General features: G+C 41.1%; 1 protein-coding gene across 2 annotated transcripts in view; it reads left to right on the top strand.

Moving 5' to 3' along the window:
* Window positions 1–14,741, top strand: part of TBC1D30 (TBC1 domain family member 30) — an 87,128-nt gene that overhangs the window by 50,971 nt on the left and 21,416 nt on the right. For both annotated transcript variants that reach the window (XM_022571617.2, XM_022571618.3), the window contains 2 exons: window positions 8,240–8,408; window positions 10,339–10,507. In XM_022571617.2, coding sequence (XP_022427325.1) covers window positions 8,240–8,408; window positions 10,339–10,507 — 338 coding nt within the window. The remainder of the gene's footprint in view (window positions 1–8,239; window positions 8,409–10,338; window positions 10,508–14,741) is intronic.

A 14,741-nucleotide genomic window follows, 5' to 3' on the forward strand; every position in this document is an offset into this window, starting at 1 on the left:
TCTGAAGTCCGGGAGCCTGATTCCTCCAGCTCCGTTTTTCTTTCTCAAGATTGCTGTGGCTATTCAGGGTCTTTTGTGTTTGCATACAAATTGTGCAATTTTTTGTTCTAGTTCTGTGAGAAATGTCATTGGTAGTTTGATAGGGATTGCATTGAATCTGTAGATTGCTTTGGGTAGTAGAGTCATTTTCACAGTGTTGATTCTTCCAATCCAGGAACACGGTATATCTCTCCATCTATTTGTTTCATCTTTAATTTCTGTCATCAGTGTTTTATAATTTTCTGCATACAGATCTTTTGTCTCCTTAGGTAGGTTTATTCTTAGGTATTTTATTCTTTTTGTTGCAATGGTAAATGGGAGTGTTTTCTTAATTTCACTTTCAGAATTTTCATCATTAGTGTATAGGAATGCAAGAGATTTCTGTGCATTAATTTTGTATCCTGCTACTTTACCAAATTCATTGATTAGCTCTAGTAGTTATCTGGTAGCATCTTTAGGATTCTCTATGTGTAGTATCATGTCATCTGCAAACAGTGACAGCTTTATTTCTTCTTTTCTGATTTGGATTCCTTTTATTTCTTTTTCTTCTCTGATTGCTGTGGTAAAACTTCCAAAACTATGTTGAATAATAGTGGTGAGAGTGGGCAACCTTGCCCTGTTCCTGAACTTAGTGGAAATGGTTTCAGTTTTTCACCATTGAGGACATGTTGGCTGTGGGTTTGTCATATATGGCCTTTATTATGTTGAGGTAAGTTCTCCCTATGCCTACTTTTTGGAGGACTTCTATCATAAATGGGTGTTCAATTTTGTCAAAAGCTTTCTCTGCATCTATTGAGATGATCATATGGTTTTTCTCCTTCAGTTTGTTAATATGGTATATCACATTGATTGATTTGCGTATATTGAAGAATTCTTCCATTCCTGGGATAAACCCCACTTGATCATGGTGTATGATCCTTTTAATGTGCTGTTGGATTCTGTTTGCTAGTATTTTGTTGAGGATTTTTGCATCTATGGTCATCAGTGTTATCGGTCTGTAGTTTTCTTTTTTTGTGACATCTTTGTCTGGTTTTGGTATCAGGTTGAAGGTGGCCTCGTAGAATGAGTTTGGGAGTGTTCCTCCTTCTATATTTTGGAAGAGTTTGAGAAGGATAGGTGTTAGCTCTTCTCTAAATGTTGGATAGAATTCGCCTGTGAAGCCATCTGGTCCTGGGCTTTTGTTTGTTGGAAGATTTTTAATCACAGTTTCAATTTCAGTGCTTGTGATTGGTCTGTTTATATTTTCTGTTTCTTCCTGATTCAGTCTTGGAAGGTTGTGCTTTTCTAAGAATTTGTCCATTTCTTCCAGGTTGTCCATTTTATTGGCATATAGTTGCTTGTAGTAATATCTCATGATCCTTTGTATTTCTGCAGTGTCATTTGTTACCTCCCCTTTTTCATTTCTAATTCTATTGATTTGAGTCTTCTCCCTTTTTTTCTTTTTTTTTTTCTTTTTTTTTTTTGCGGTACACGGGCCTCTCACTGCTGTGGCCTCTCCCGTTGCGGAGCACAGGCCCTGGACGCACAGGCTCAGCGGCCATGGCTCACCGGCCCAGCTGCTCCGTGGCATGTGGGATCCTCCCGGACTGGGGCATGAACCCACTTCCCCTGCATTAGCAGGCGGACTCTCAACCACTGCGCCACCAGGGAAGCCCTCCCTTTTTTTCTTGATGAATCTGGCTAATGGTTTATCAATTTTGTTTATCTTCTCAAAGAACCAGCCTTTAGTTTTATTGATCTTTGCTATCATTTCCTTCATTTCTTTTTCATTTATTTCTCATCTGATCTTTATGATTTATTTCTTTCTGCTAACTTTGGGGTGTTTTTGTTCTTCTTTCTCTAATTGCTTTAGGTGTAAGATTAGATTGTTTATTTGAGATGTTTCTTGTTTCTTAAGGTAGGATTGTTTTGCTATAAACTTCCCTCTTAGAACTGCTTTTGCTGCATCCCATAGGTTTTGGGTTGTCGTGTTGCCATTGTCATTTGTTTCTAGGTGTTTTTTGATTTCCTCTTTGATTTCTTCAGTGATCTCTTGGTTATTAAGTAGTGTATTGTTTAGCCTCCATGTGTTTGTAGTTTTTACAGATCTTTTCCTGTAATTGATATGTAGTCTCATAGTGTTGTGGTCAGAAAAGATGCCTGATACGATTTCGATTTTCTTAAATTTACCAAGGCTTGATTTGTGACCCAAAATATGATCTATCCTGGAGAATGTTCCATGAGCACTTGAGAAGAAAGTGTATTCTGTTGTGTTTGGTTGGAATGTCCTCTAAATATCAATTAAGTCCATCTTGTTTAATGTGTCATTTAAAGCTTGTGTTTCCTTATTTATTTTCATTTTGGATGATCTGTCCATTGGTGAAAGTAGGGTGTTAAAGTCCCCTACTATGATTGTGTTACTGTCAATTTCCCCTTTTGTGGCTGTTAGTATATGTTTTATTTATTAGAAGCCCGTCACTAGTCCAGCTTGTATTCAAGGGGAAGGGCATATACAAGGGTGTGACTACCAGGAGGTGTAGATCCTGAGAGGTCACGCTGTAAACTGCCTTATTTGTTATGCTTAATTCTGGTTGGATCTTGTTAATAGGTTGCTTTCACATCTGGGGCAAGGTATGAATGAAGTAGGCTGAGAGTGAATGTCTGTTATGAAAGGTGTTTGCGTGGAGAAAGGTTATGGAAGTGAATTATGTTTCTTATCTTTTAATCTTTGGTGTCTAGGGCCTTTTTTTTTTCTTGTGGTTCGCGGGCCTCTCACTGCTTTGGCCTCTCCCCTTGCGGAGCACAGGCTCTGGACGCGCAGGCTCAGCAGCCATGTCTCACGGGCCTAGCCTCTCCGCGGCATGTGGGATCTTTCCGGACTGGGGCACGAACCTGTGTCCCCTGCATCGGCAGGCGGATTCTCAACCACTGTGCCACCAGGGAAGCCCTAGGGCCTTTTTTAGTAAAAAAATTCTGGAAACACTTTGAGATGGGTCGCTAGCAAGTTAAACTTACGGCTCTGAATATGACTCAGTGAGTCACCACAAATAGTCTTTATGAGAAATGAAGCATTTCAGCTGTAGAGGATGGCCACTGCCTTATTTGCTTGGCGTAGTATGGGGTTGCTTATTCATATTTGAGTCCTGAAGCTGTTTTTGATTGCAGTGTTGTGTGATGGATGGGATGAATACTTAGTCTTTGTATTCAAGATCCCCCCCTCCTCCCAATTCTGTGTTTGATTGCAGCAAATAACTTAGTGATATTCTTAATCACTCACTTAATGTCATATGGAAAAATAAACACATTTTCCTCCTGGTTTTATACACATCGTGGTGTAATTAATTATAAATCCAGCATGACATGATCTAAATCTGTACCCTCTCGATTTTTCCATTCATATATTTAAGGAAACAGCTTTGAAGGTACTTGTTCATCAAATAGGCAGGGGTGAAGGGGAGGAGGCAGTGACAAATCAAATACGTGAGTTTAAAACATTTTTTATTAAGAAACAATTTTGTTTATTCAGTCTATCAGCTTTAGTCGTTTTTTTTTTTCTTCTGTGTAATTTGCATGACTATGAAATGAGAGCTGTCCAGTTGAAATGTTGAAATAAACAGGTTTGGGAAAGGGGATATAAATGCCAATCAAATCACAAAATCTCAGTGATAATTGAGAAACTAAAAATTCACATAAAAAGATGGATTATTCAAAGCTGAGAAACTGAATATTTATATTTCTGCCTCTAAGAAAATGAACTCTGTGGAATGAAATGACATCATTATCATTTAGGAATCTTGTGGTTAGACATTTAATATGCAGAGGAAGGTTGGGTTTATGAAGACACTTCCGATACTAAGGAAAATATTGGGTGTCATTGTTTTTCCAGCAGCTCTTTTCACCTCTGCAAGTTGTAGTTATTAGGGAAATGAACAGTTTATCAGAGTAGGTAAACCATTTTCCCTGCTTTTTTTGTGTTTACTGTTTTTTCTTAGTAACTGTTTTGTTTTTAACTATTTGTTAAAAATTTGAAGCTTACCCATTATTTTTTGAATACTTCATTTTTAAGAGCAGTTTAGATTCATAGCGAAATTGAGAGGAAAGTACAGAGATTTTCCATATACCCCTTGGCGGCCCCCCCGCCCCCCCCCCCCCACGACAGCCTCCTCCATTATCAGTATCACTCACTAGAGGGGTACATTTGTTAAAATGGATGAACCTACCCTGACACTTCAATAATCACCTAAAGTCCACAGCTTAAATTAGGGTTCACCCTTTGTGTTGTACATTCTACGGGTTTGGACAAATGTATAATGACACGTAGTCATCATTAGAATGTCATAAGGGTATTTTCACTGCCATAAAAATGCTCTGTTTTCTTCACTCCCTGCCCCCTTCCACTAATCTTTTTACTACTTCCATAGTTTTGCCTTTTCCAGAATATCATATCGTTGGAATCATACAGTATGTTGCCTCTTCAGATTGGCTTCTTTCATTTAGCAATATGCATTTATGGTCTCTCCATGTCTCTTCATGGCTTGATAGCTGGATTCTTGTCTGGACCTACTGGAGGACATCTTGGTGCTTCCAAGTTTTGGCAAATATGAATAAAGCTGCTATAAAAATCCACATGTAAGTTTTTGTGTGGACATACATTTTCAACTCCTTTGGGTAAATACCAAGGAGTGCAATTGCTGGATTGTATGGTAGGAGTATGTTTAGTTTTATAAAAAAAAAAACTCATCAAACTGTCTTCCAAAGTGACTATACCAGTTTGCATTCCTACTAGCAAAGTCTGAGAGTTCTTGTTGCTCCACATCCTTGTCAACATTTGTTGTTGTCAGCATTCCAGATTTTGGCCATTGTAATAAGTGTGTAGTGGTACCTCACTGTTGTTTTAATTTGAATTTCTCAGATGACTATGATGTGGAACATCTTTTCATAGCTTATTTACCACCTATATATCTTCTTTGGGTGTCTGTTAAGGTCTTTGGTCCATTTTTTAATCAGGTTGTTTGTTTTCTTATTGTTGAGTTTTAAGAATTGTTGTACATTTTGGGTGACAGTCCTTTTTACAGATCTGTCTTTTCACATATTTTCTCCCAGTCTGTGGCTTTTCTTCTAATCCTCTTGGCAGTGTCTTTCACAGAGCAGAAGGTTTAAATTTTAATGAAGTCTAGCCTATCAAGTATTTCTCTCATGGATTGTGCCTTTGGTATTGTATCTAAAAAGTCATTTAAAAGTCATACTCAAGGTCATCTAGGCTCTGTTATCTCCTAGGAGTATTATGGTATTGTGTTTTAGATCATAGGTCTATGATCCCTTTTGAGTTACTTTTTGTGGAGAGTGTAGGGTTGTACCAGCACCATTTGTTGAAGAGACTGTCTGTTCTATTGCCATTATGTATCCTATTTTTTTTAAAGATCTAATGTTTGGTCTTTGGAATACAGTAGTAGGTGAAGTAACATAGCTGACATAGTACATAGCTGGCTCTTATGTCTTACGTCAGATTTTTTTTTTTTTTTTTTTTTTGCTGTACGTGGGCCTCTCACTGTTGTGGCCTCTCCTGTTGCGGAGCACAGGCTCCGGACGCGCAGGCTCAGTGGCCATGGCTCATGGGCCCAGCCGCTCCGCGGCATGTGGGATCTTCCCAGACGGGGGCACGAACCCGTGTCCCCTGCATTGGCAGGCGGACTCTCAATGACTGCGCCACCAGGGAAGCCCTTATGTCAGATTTTGAGATACGTTTGGACAGAGAATTTCATTGTGTCACAAGAATTACTGTGATAATCGGAATTCTTTTTCTTGTTTTCATGTAATTTTGAGGGATTGTGATGCCTCATAAAAACTTATAAATTCATTTAAAAATCTTTCTTGGTATTATATAGCTTATTCTAGATGAAAAGTGCAGTAATAGACTGTTACCTTTAAATTTTGCCTTAAGGTCCCATAAATCTTCTCCTTACCTGTAGAGCGCAAGGTCCCTGACAGTGCTCTCTGCTCTGCTGACAATCTGCTCTGCCCTCCGCTGGCCTGTGTGAGGGCTTCCTCCCTCCACAAAGGCTGAACGTACTGCTTTTACTGCTAAGCTCCTATTTTCAGGGTGATGCTGCATTTACCTGGTAAATTCTGACCCTGTGTCAGAAGGCTAAGGCGGTTCCCTGGGCCTGTTCACTCCTATAGTAAAGGCCGTGGGGGGCCTTCTTGAGAGTATGTCCCCAGTCTTACTGACTTAGTCAAAACTATGACTCTAGGGCTTCCCTGGTGGCACAGTGGTTAAGAATCCGCCTGCCAATGCACGGGACACGGGTTTGAGCCCTGGTCTGGGAGGATCCCACGTGCCACAGAGCAACTAAGCCCGTGCGCCACAACTACTGAGCCTGCGCTACAGAGCCTGTGAGCCACAACTGCTGAGCCCGTGTACCACAACTACTGAAGCCCGTGCACCTAGAGCCCGTGCTCCTCAATAAGAGAAGCCACTGCAATGAGAAGCCTGTGAATCGCAATGAACAGTAGCCCTTGCTTGCTGCAACTAGAGAAAAGCCTGTGTGCAGCAATGAAGACCCAACACAGCCAAAAATAAATAAATAAATTTATAAAAAACAAAACAAAACAACTATGACCGTAAAAGTAGAAGTTACAAGCCAAGGATGAGGGGGAAATGGGCCCTTGGCAGGTCTGGGAGATAATTTTTTTTTTTTGAAAATAGTGTTTTGTGATATGCTGAAAATCAAAACATGAGACAGCTACTTCTCTACCAACGTATAGGACCCACTATGATTTTGTTCTTTTATTTTTAAAATTAATTAATTTATTTTTGGCTGCATTGGGTCTTCATTGCTGCGTGCGGGCTTTCTCTAGTTGTGGCGAGCGGGGCTGCTCCTTGTTGCGGTGTGCAGGCTTCTCATTGAGGTGGCTTCTCTTGTGGCGGAGCATGGGCTCTAGGTGGCGGGCTTCAGCAGTTGTGGCACGTGGGCTCAGTAGTTGTGGCTCGAGAGCTCTAGAGCACAGGCTCAGTAGTTGTGGCGCATGGGCTTAGTTGCTCCGCGTCATGTGGGATCTTCCCAGACCAGGGCTTGAACCCGTGTCCCCTGCATTGGCAGGCGGATTCTTAACCACTGCACCACCAGGGAAGTCCTATGATTTTGCTCTTAATTTTGCTTTTTCTGTGCTCTAGGGAAAGAGCAGGTCTTCTAAGGAGGAGGGCATAAACAGAGCATGCAAGTTGACATATAGAACTCACATGCATTTTGCTGGGTCATTCTGGTGGTCCTTGACATCTTAGAAGAGATAGAAAAATCAGATAGAAAAGTCAGAATGAAAATAGTAATTTGAAGAGCATGAGCCAATCTCATGAAAGAAATCCCAATTTAAAAGTACCATTTGCTCAAACGAAACCTTGTTGCATTCTCCCAGGAGAGGAAGTGGACAAAAAGCCGACATCAGTTGTCCAAATAACCCAGGTTGATGGTCAGTGAATCTTGAGACCAGCTGCAGTTGGGATGTTTCATGACAGGCCAGCTCTTGGTTTTCAGGTTAAGGTTGTAAAACTGTGCTGATATCAGGGAGCCGACATTGAGATTCCTGCCGGCTGCTGAGAAAGCACGTGCTCCGTGGCTTGTCAGAGGGAGACTGAGGGGTGTATTTATCATCGCAACTACTTATAGGATGAACTCAGGTCTAGCGGCCCAGCTAGAAGTTTTAGACATTGGCAGATGTGGGGTCTGAGGTACTTAGACAATTATGCCGCCCGCTCCTTACCCGGGGGAGAGGAGCCTTGAAAATCCAGAACATTTGGTTCTGACATATGTAAAGGATAGTGTGCTTTGGCTAACTGCATTTTATCTATTTGAATATGTTCTATTTAGGATATGTTAATATACTGGTTTTTATGAAGCAATCTTTTTTTTTAATAGATTTATTTTGTTTATTTATTTGTTTGGTTTTTGTGGGCTGCATTGGGTCTTCATTGCTGCATGCAGGCTTTCTCTAGTTGTGGCTAACAGGGGCTACTCTTTGTTGTGGTGCACGGGCTTCTCATTGCGATGGCTTCTCTTGTTGCGGAGCATAGGCTGTAGGCGCACAGGCTTCAGTAGTTGTGGCACGTGGGCTTCAGTAGTTGTGGCTCACAGGCTCTAGAGCGCAGGCTCAGTTTTTGTGGCGCATGGGCTTGGCTGCCCCGTGGCCTATATGAAGCGATCTCATTCTTTATCTTTTTCTTCAGATTATGATTTACCTTATTGACAAGGTACTTCCTGAAAGTTATTTTGTCAACAATCTCCGGGCACTATCTGTGGATATGGCCGTCTTCCGAGACCTCTTGAGACTGAAGCTCCCTGAATTATCTCAGCACCTGGATACTCTTCAGAAAACTGCAAACAAGGAAAGCGGAGGTAGTGACGATTCAATGCTATTTTACCTTTGAAAATAGTTTACTTCTCTGGTTCCACTGTACATAAGAGCCTAAACCTTGAATGGAAATATGTGTTTTCAGATATTTCTATTGGTGAGAGTTTAGTGCAATGAAATAGATTTCTAGAGAACAAAAACAAAACTAAAAACAAAACCAAGAACAAAAAACAGAGGGCGAAATGTTGAACCTCTAACTGGTTATGGTTAGGAACTCAGACAAGAACCTAATACTTCACCAGTGCCAGATCACCAAGTATATATTGTACTCTAGGTAAAGAGTCTTGCCATCTAGTTAAACTGCTTTAAGTTGGCACCAAAACTATAGGAGTTCTTTAAAACTGAGCTACAGGTACAACTTAGCACAGACTGTGGTTTTGCCTCAACCATTGATGTTATGGAGAGTGGAATATGTATTTTCATAGAGTTGTAGGAGATAAAAGCAGTCCTTTGGACTGAGTTCCTTTTATTCATTCATGCGAAGGGTATTTAGATTTACTTGAGATGAATGGGCCTGTTCTTGCTGGTGGAGAAGGGCTCTTCTGGACCTCTGTTTAGAACCTGAGCCCTGCAGGAGTGGACTGGGCTGAGTGGGGCGGTGATGGAGACAGCTCTGCAAGCAGCTCTAAGTCTCCTCCATCTAGCCGGCTTCGTCCAGCTTCCCAAGTACCTGAGCTCGTAGCTGTCATTATACCCACTGCTTGCACTTCCCCGGCTGTGCTCAGGATACCAGAAATAGAATAGTCAGAAGTTTGCTATGTTTCCTTTAAATGGTTGCCACTTCCTGATCCATGCATTTAAATCTGGGAAAATACGAAAGGATTTTGAGGACCCTATCTATGATTAAAATACACTGGAAATTTTAGTGACACCTGAGCATCTCTAAGCATTTTCTTCTAACTCATTTGAGCAATCTTACTTAATTTGGCTGTGCAGTATACTTGTGAACCGATGGGGATTTCATAAAGCTTCCAGAGAGACCAAACTTTTCTGTCCCGGAGTCAGACACACTTTTACTGGGCTCCATGTTTCCCCTAAATGCCCTGTACTTGCTTAAGTGGTGACCTCAGATTCTAGTCTCTGAACAAAGATATTCCTTTGTTCATAGGTAAGAAGCAAGAAAATGAGTGCAGGAGAACAGATCTTGTTTTGCTTGTACTTGGGTAACTGCACCTTCTGACTGTAATTTGGAGGGAGGATTAGTCCAAATATCTAAATTTTTATATTTCATTAAAATACACGCTTATGTGATCACAGGAAATGGGAGGGGACTCTTTTTTTTAGTGAATCCAGAAACTTCAAAGTGAGCTGGATCCCAGGTCTTCAAAACTGGGTATAGTTTAGTTAAAAATATTGTAAAATTTCACTTTGCTTGATCTCCGAGTATTTTGGGATTTTCCAGCTTTATTTCTGTTATTGATTTCTGGTTTAATTCCATTGTGGTCTGAGAACTATGTATAAATTAAGAAGTAGACAGGTAACTGCTAATGAGCAATTTTATTTTTATCGGCAGCATTTGAATAAAGGTAGGCTTTAGGAGGTTTTGAAAATCAGCTTTTACTTTTGAGAGGTTAAAATCCTTTCTTTTTATCCTGTTTTCGGTAAGGAAAACATCCTCCTTAATTTTCAGCACCCCACAATAGGTAGAGCCAAATTAAATTTCAGGTTAAGATTTCTGAAATATCACAAAGAATCTGTGAAGTTCATATTATTGAGATTTTTATTAAACACACCTATGTTCTTCCAAAAAAAAAAAATGAAGGACAAAAGAAGGAAGGAACCAGAATTTAGAGATATAAAGAAATCAGTCAGGAAATAACATATTTGGGTGGACATGGGAGACTGAAAGAGGGTATTTTTATATCTTACAAGTTGTCGATTCTGGAGAGATGTAGAGTGTTTGTTTTATTTCAGGTGGATATGAGCCCCCACTTACGAATGTCTTCACAATGCAGTGGTTTCTGACTCTCTTCGCTACGTGCCTCCCTAACCATACGGTTTTAAAGATTTGGGATTCAGTCTTCTTTGAAGGTTCGGAAATCATCCTAAGGGTGTCGCTGGCTATCTGGGCAAAACTGGGAGAGTAAGTGATTTCCCACTGCTGTTCTTTTCTGTGGTGTTGAGGGCCTTACACCATTTTTGTGCTCTAACAAGTAAAGGATTGATATTTAGGTTTGAGGAGGAGAGAAAGTTGTGAACTCGGTGCAATTGCTTCTGCCTTCTGAACTCTCAGCTGGCTCTTCTGTGAATGTTGGGGGCAGAGAGAATCCATTTTACTGAAGGAGGCAAGCTGTTTCAAGCCTGTAGGTCTCCTCCTCCTCAGTGCTGGTGTCCTGCCTGGTCTGAGCTGTCGGCATCTTTCCTGACACTGGTTGGGGAGAGGGAAAGGGATGTAGGTGGAAGAAGAACAGGCAGATCTGGAGAGGACTGGGTGGGTTTGTTGGTTAAGACTGCAATTTGACTTATGTTTGAATCTTTATAATTTATTTTGTGAGCTGTGATAAAATTAAATGAGATAATATGTATAAGGGTATCTAGTATGGTGCTTGGTACCTAGTCAACAGTAGAACTTGTTTCATTTCCTCAAGAGTTAATTCTAGGAGCTTCCCTGGTGGCGCAGTAGTTGAGAGTCCGCCTGCTGATGCAGGGGACACGGGTTCGTGCCCCAGTCTGGGAGGATCCCATGTGCCATGGAGCGGCTGGGCCCATGAGCCATGGCCACTGGGCCTGCACGTCCGGAGCCTGTGCTCCGCGGCGGGAGAGGCCACGGCAGTGGGAGGCCCGTGTACCACAAAAAAAAAAAAAAAAAAAGAGTTAATTCTATGTTGCAATCTATTACTACTAAACAGATTTTACTTACATTCTTGTCTAGTAGCAGAGCTGAAAAAACTAGGGTATTTTCACCTATCTCTAATATATTATGACTATTACATTAAAATTCTGCCTTTGGGGTACTGGAAGAGACATCAGGATGAAGTTGTTGCAGTTAACTGAAGATGCGGAAGATTTAAAAAAAAATTATATTGGAGTATATATAATTGCTTCACAATGCTGTGTTAGTTTCTGTTGTGCAACAAAGTGAATCAGCCATATGCATACATATATCCCCATATCCCCTCCCTCTTGAACCTCCCTCCCACCCCTCTTTGTGGTCATAAAGCGCTGAGCTGATCTCCCTGTGCTATGTGGCTGCTTCCCACTAGCTGTCTGTTTTACATTTGGTAGTGTATATATGTCAGTGCTACTCTCACTTTGCCCCAGCTTCCCCCTCCCCCCACCATGTCCTCAAGTCCATTCTCTATGTCTACGTCTTTATTCCTGCCCTGCCACTAGGTTCATCAGTACCATTTTTTTTAAGTTTCCATATATATGCATTAGCATACGGTATTTATTTTTCTCTTTCTGACTTACTTCACTGTGTATGACAGACTCTAGGTCCATCCACCTCACTACAAATAACTCAATTTCATTCCTTTTTATGGCTGAGTAATATTCCATTGTATATATGTGCCACTTGAAGATGCGGAGAAGTTTTTAATATTTCTTTCCTAGAGCTGTAAATGACTTGAGTGGGTACCCATAGACGACATGGATCAAAAACTTTTTCAGTAGCCTTTTTATCTATGACAAGTTGTTTCCTCGGAGACTTGGCGTATTTTTTACTTTTTGTAAGAAACATCCATTGACTCTCAATTCAGGGATTAAAAAAAATCATTGTTGTGTGGAAGTATTTTTAACTATCATATAGCTATCTCCTTTGCCTTTGTTTTATTGTACATAGCTTTTCAGCTAGGCAAATAAATTCATCTGTGCGGGGTTTGTTGTGCTATTTACTTATCTGATTACTTTCTTCTGATGTCTACCTCTTTCTGCAGTCACATATTTCCAACCCACTCTACACCTCGTAAACTCTTTGAGCTTTGATAATTTCTCTATCAAACACTATCACACTCTAACTGGTGTGATAGTTACTGAGTAATTAGCTTATGGGATTAAAATGCTAAAGCACTTTACTGTATGCTGAGTCAGTTACAGTCCCCTTTTTGTTAGTTCTTAATTATGGGGCAGGAGGAAAAGAGGTGGTTCTCATTTTATTCCCATCTATCCATTATCTGTAGGATCAGAATTTATTCATGTGGTCATAGCAAGGATGGCACACTGTTGAAATAATAATAGCTACACTTAAAATCCAATATTCATGGAGTGCTTGCAATGGACAGGCATGGTTCTAAGCATGTAAAATTAACTCATTTAGTCCTCACCATCATCCTATGAGGTAGGTACTGTTATCATCCCCACTTTATAGATGTGGGCACTGAGGCACAGAGAAGTTAATTGCCCCAAATCACCGAGTTAGTAAGTGGAAAGGCCTGATTTTGAACCTAGGTACCTTGGCTCTAAAATCTGTGCTTTTAATAATGTGAATCTATTGCTTATAAATGGCTCCTGTTTATGAAGTTCAGGGATCTATGAATCAGACTCGTAGAATTTTAATGTTTCATAGTCTTTGCTTATTATAATTATACATGTTTTGAGCATGCAGCTTGTTAAACGAAAGGAAAGGCAACCAACATGGATACAACATCAAGTACCTGCCGTGCCGTCATTGTGTTAGGAAGTTTACACACATCATCTCATTCGATTCTCCCCACAACCCTGTGAAGTAGGTAGGATTATTCTCCCTGTCTTTTCAAGTGAGAAAACTACCCCAGGAAGGCTAATTAACTAGTTCATTGTCCCACAGCTAATGAGTAGCGGAGCTGGGACTTAATCCTGGATCTTTCTGACTATAATCAGTCAGACTCCAGGGCCTGTAATCTTGTCCACAAACTTTGCATTGGAAAAATCGTAAACAGTATGCAGGTGATCTCCAGCTTATGTGTACCTGAGTAACATATGTGCCTTGTGTGTGGTTATCCATGGGACCCTTCCCATCACCCTGCCTCTGCAACGTGAAATTTCCTCCTTTGCTCATACCGGCGGTACTTTTGGAACGTGTAAGCTATAGACCATCTACTTAGCCCCACTGGCATCTCTTTCACATGTCCTTTCTTTTCTGATCTGACTGCCTTGATTCCCTCCCTCGTTGCCTCATGCCTGGCACTGTCCTCCCTGACCTCCCCATTGTACCCCGAAATCGCCATGCCACCTCCCGGGCAACCTTGCCAAGGGCATGTCTGTTCCCCCACTCCATATTAAAGGCCTTTCAGTGACTCTTGTCCTGAGGGGGCTTAGCAGGCAGGGGAGGCCATTGCGATCTGCCCTCTGCACCTCTCTGCCCTCAGCTCTCCCTGGTGCCCCCAGCTGTGCAGCCGCTCCCATGCTGGTGGTGGGGACCTACATGCATGTCCCCCGGTAGTGCCTTCTGTCTCCTGTATCCACACCTTTGGGATGCTTTTTCCACCTTGTCAACCTGCAGAATATTTTTCAAAACCCATCTTAGGCATTACTTCTCTTCCTCGCTCTTCCTGCCACTCACCGGATAAACTTAACCACTTTATTTATGCCCACATGCTACTCGGTATTTTTCATTAACACGTCAGCCGTTTATTTCATTTATTTATTTACATGATTGTGGCGGTGGGATTTGAACAGCACTCCAGAGCATGGAATTTTCCCATCATCCTATTGTTTTTGGATGGCTCTATGGAAATCCCCTAACCTTAGTGTATGCCAAAGAGCATGTCTTATAATTGGTGGGCAAATAGAGTTATCCTCTATACAAAGAATGTCATAATAGATAAAACAAATACACAGGCCTCTTTGCTTTGGGTTATTCCTTCCCCCTCTAGAAGAAGGATTCAAGTCTCACCTGTCTCACAGGATGGGAGGTGACAGATTCTTTATTTACATGTCGAACCAAACACAAGAAACAGGGTGTAATTTCCAACTAGCAGCAGTGTCCTGAGAAGGGCTGAAAAGACTACCTGTGAAAATATCCTGTGGACTGATGAAATATGCAGATAAAGTTTTTGTATATTTCATCTTTCACTTCTACTGTGGTTTGATTTCAGTCTATCAATGCCACTGCAGTTTGCAGATCCAGAGAAACAGATTCCCTCTAGGGAATAATTGTACTTGGGCACCCAATTTCCTGGTTATAATTTCTGATCAGTGATGGGTATTCTGATGTGTAGAATGTGTCACATGGAGACAATAAAGATGCCACAGATGGGGCTGTGAGTCAGCGGAGCACCATAGCAAAGGTGGGAACTCATCCTAGAATAAGTACCTTTACATTGTCCTTCGAATTTTTAAAATCTTTTCTCTGCCTAAAACAGGCTGTCCTGTGAGTGTACCATAGGATTTTGATTTTT

This window comes from Delphinapterus leucas, chromosome 11 (genome assembly GCF_059928025.1).
Source record: "Delphinapterus leucas isolate spDelLeu-1000000601 "Yukka" chromosome 11, BTC_Dleu_Yukka2, whole genome shotgun sequence".
Classification (NCBI taxonomy): domain Eukaryota; kingdom Metazoa; phylum Chordata; class Mammalia; order Artiodactyla; family Monodontidae; genus Delphinapterus; species Delphinapterus leucas.